The 3,344-nt window shown below is 42.7% G+C and overlaps 1 protein-coding gene across 1 annotated transcript; it reads right to left on the reverse strand.

The window, feature by feature from the left end:
- Positions 1-920: 920 nt before the first annotated feature.
- LOC116857009 (hsc70-interacting protein-like) lies at positions 921-2,193 on the reverse strand. Its single transcript, XM_032840821.1, has one exon. It carries the CDS (start codon positions 2,156-2,158, stop codon positions 1,049-1,051), a length of 1,110 nt encoding a protein of 369 aa, XP_032696712.1. The 5' UTR covers positions 2,159-2,193; the 3' UTR covers positions 921-1,048.
- Between the last annotated feature and the right edge of the window lie 1,151 nt (positions 2,194-3,344).

The following is a 3,344-nucleotide window of genomic DNA, read 5'->3' on the forward strand; positions in this document are numbered from 1 at the left end:
GAAACCCCAATGAGATACCATTTCACACTCACATAGGATGGCTCAACTTAATAGGATAGATAATAATAACTGTGAGTAGAATATCAAGTAACTGGAACCCTCCTATACCACCGGTGGGAATGGCAAATGGCGCAGCTGTTTTGGAAAACTAGTGCAGCAGTTTCTCAAAAAGTTTCATGTAGAGTTATCATATGATCAGGCAGTTTTACTCTTTGGTATATACCTAAGAGAAATGAAAACATAAATCCACACAATAACTTGCACATGAATGTTTATAGTAGCATTATTAATAATAGCCCAAAAGTAGAAAGGGCCCGGATGTCCATCAACTGATGAGTGGATAAACAAAATGAGTGGATAAAGCATTACTTGGCCATGAAAAGGTACAGGGGACTAGGACATGCTACAACATGGATGATCCCTGAAAACATGACGCTAAGTGAAGAAAGTCAGTCGTAAAAGGCTACATACTGTATATTGCATATTTTCATTTATCCAAAATGTCTAGAATAGGCAAATCTATAGAGACAGAAAGTAGATTAGTGGTTGCTTAGGGCTGAGAGAAGCAAAGAGGGAAAACGGGAACTAATTGCTAGTGGGTATGCAGTTTAGTTTTTACCGTGATGATATGTTCTAAAATTTATAATGGTGACCAGTTGCACAATTCTGTGAATATGTAAAAACAAGGAGTTTTACACTTTAATAGGTGAACTGTATGCTTTGTGAATTTTGTCTTTTTTTTTTTTTTTAAAGAAAAATGTAGGGACTAACACACCCTTTTAATATGTTTTTAAATATTTTTAAGGTTTAAAAAGTGTTTAAAGTTTGTAGTTCCTAGTAGGAAAACATTATCTGAATGAATACCCTAATGGCAACAATTGCAGAATGTTTCAGTTGCATGGGGAGCAGAGGGGTAGGGATTCTCTTCACAGCACCCCAGCTTTCTTCATGAGAAGGTTGGAGGTACACTGGTTTGTATTATTGCGACATCCATTAGGTGATCGAAGTTGCTTTTCCTTCAGCAAGGGCTTTATTTGTCATGAGGGCATTATGCTTGACCTCCAAATTTGGCTGATAATTTACTGATGAGATTCATAACCTTTGGGTTGCTCTGATATTTTGACATATTCGCTGGGTTCTGGGCCACATCCTGGAAGGCCACCATAACTTCTGGATCCTGCATGGCTGCAAGAACTTCCGGATCACTAAGAATTTCATTGAGCCCAGGCATTCCTGCCATTCCAGGCATCCCCCCTGCCATTCCAGGCATTCCTCCAGGAAAATTACCAGGCATTCCCCCAGGAAAGCCACCTGGGAAAGAGCCATACTGAGCTCCTGATTGTCGTCTGGCTTCTTCCTCCCTCTGGGCTCTCTCATGTTCTTCCCGAGCCTTCTTAACCCTTTCTATTCTTTCTTTGATCTCTCGCTCTTCACGTTTTCGCTCATATTTTCTCCGATGTTCAGCAATTTTCTGGGCCCTCGGTTGAACTTCTTTCAGCATTGCACTAGCATCTTCATCATAATCCAGTTTACAAGCAAGGGCAAGATCATGTGCTGCTTCTTCCCAATGGCCCAGAAGTCTATGTGCTTTCCCACGCCACTTATAAGGCTGAGCTGAATCGGGGTTTATTTCAATAGCTCTGTCACAGTCTCGAATGGCAGCATTTGGCTTCTGTAATTTGATGAAGACACTGGCTCTCTTGGCATACAGAATGGCCAAGCGAGGATTTAGTTTGATGGCATCTGTGAACAAGTCAATGGCTTTCTGTAGTTCACCATCATTTAGGGCATCAATGGCAGCCACTTTTTTATCATTTGCCTGATCCATCATTTCCTCGGTTATCTCTACATTTTCATCTCCCATTTCTTGAGGGGCATCGGTATCTGGTTCAATCACACCTTCATTGTCAATTTCTAGATCACTCTCCTCACTTGATGGTTCATCTGTCTTTATGTTTTCCTCCGCCTTCTTACTATCTGGTTTTTCTTCCTTGATACTGTCTTCTGATTTAGTTTTATGAGTGGCAGGTGGTATTTTACCCCCCATGCTCTCCACCCACTCCCGCAGGAAACGCATTTCCTCGGTGTGCAGAACGCTCGGATCCTGCTTACACATTTTCACGAAAGCCCGAAGCTCGCTCACTTTGCGGGGGTCCATGGTCCGGAGGCAGTGGCAGGCGGCAGGCGCGGCTGAGGTTGTGACCGGATTCCAGGCGCGGGTACTAGCTCCGAATTTTGTCTTTTTTATTTTTATTTTTTATTTTTTAAAGATTTATTTATTTACTTGAGAGAGAGCCAGAGAGAAAGCACAAGCAGGGGGAGCAGCAGAGGGAGAGGGAGAAGCAGACTTCCTGCGGAGTGGGGGATCATGACCTGAGCTGAAGGCAGATGCTTGAGCCAACTGAGCCACGCAGGTGCATATAAGGCTTGAGCTCCAGCAGCCATCTTGGACCCTGAGTGGAACTTGGAGGCAGAATGCATGTGCTTAAGATGGTGAAGTAAAAAGACTAAAGGAGACTGGGTTCTTGATGACCACAGGACTTCCTTCCCAACACTGAACTACCTTCTTTAGGCTCCTGGGTGGCTCAGTTGGTTAAGCTCAGGTCATGATCCCAGAGTCCCGGGATGGAGCCCCAAGTCTAGCTCCCCGCTTAGCAGAGAGTCTGCTTCTCCCTCTCCCTCTGACCCTAACCCCTTGCTTATGCTCAGTCTCTCTCTTTAATGAATAAATTTAAAAATCTTAAAAAAAAAATGAACTACCTCCTTCAAAAAGTATTATATATGAGGTAAAAGTCAACTCCTGTGTTTGAGCACTGCTATTTTGGGTTTTCTGTTACTTGCAGCCAAATCTAGTACAAACTACCACCTTCCCATGATGGTATTTGCATTTCAATAGGCATTGAGAGTTTAACCTAAAAGGAGATTCTATCCCAAAGTTTCAGGCAGAAATCAGCAGATAGGATTTTGAGGTCTTAGATTTTCTTTGAGACTTTGAGATCCCCTCTCTAATGTAACCTAATATCTATAAAATTAACAGCTGTGTTTTATAATTATTTTCTTTTTTTTTTAAGATTCTATTTATTTATTTGACAGACAGAGATCACAAGTAGGCAGAGAGGCAGGCAGAGAGAGAGGAGGAAGGAAAGCAGGCCCCCCGCTGAGCAGAGAGCCTGATGCGGGGCTCAATCCCAGGACCCTGGGATCATGACCAGAGCCGAAGGCAGCGGCCTTAACCCACTGAGCCACCCAGGCGCCCCTGTAATTATTTTCTACCTTAGCAACTCTGCAATGTTCTTTGACCTGTAAGATAACATTTAAAATCCTACTTTTTTTTTTTAAAGATT

The sequence above is a fragment of the Lontra canadensis genome, unplaced genomic scaffold (genome assembly GCF_010015895.1).
Source record: "Lontra canadensis isolate GAN:19392208 unplaced genomic scaffold, GSC_riverotter_1.0 scaffold116, whole genome shotgun sequence".
Taxonomy (NCBI): Eukaryota; Metazoa; Chordata; class Mammalia; order Carnivora; family Mustelidae; genus Lontra; species Lontra canadensis.

Bases quoted from the DNA above. Each gene is read 5' to 3' on its own strand.
- LOC116857009 (XM_032840821.1), bottom strand. From the start codon at position 2,158: ATGGACCCCCGCAAAGTGAGCGAGCTTCGGGCTTTCGTGAAAATGTGT.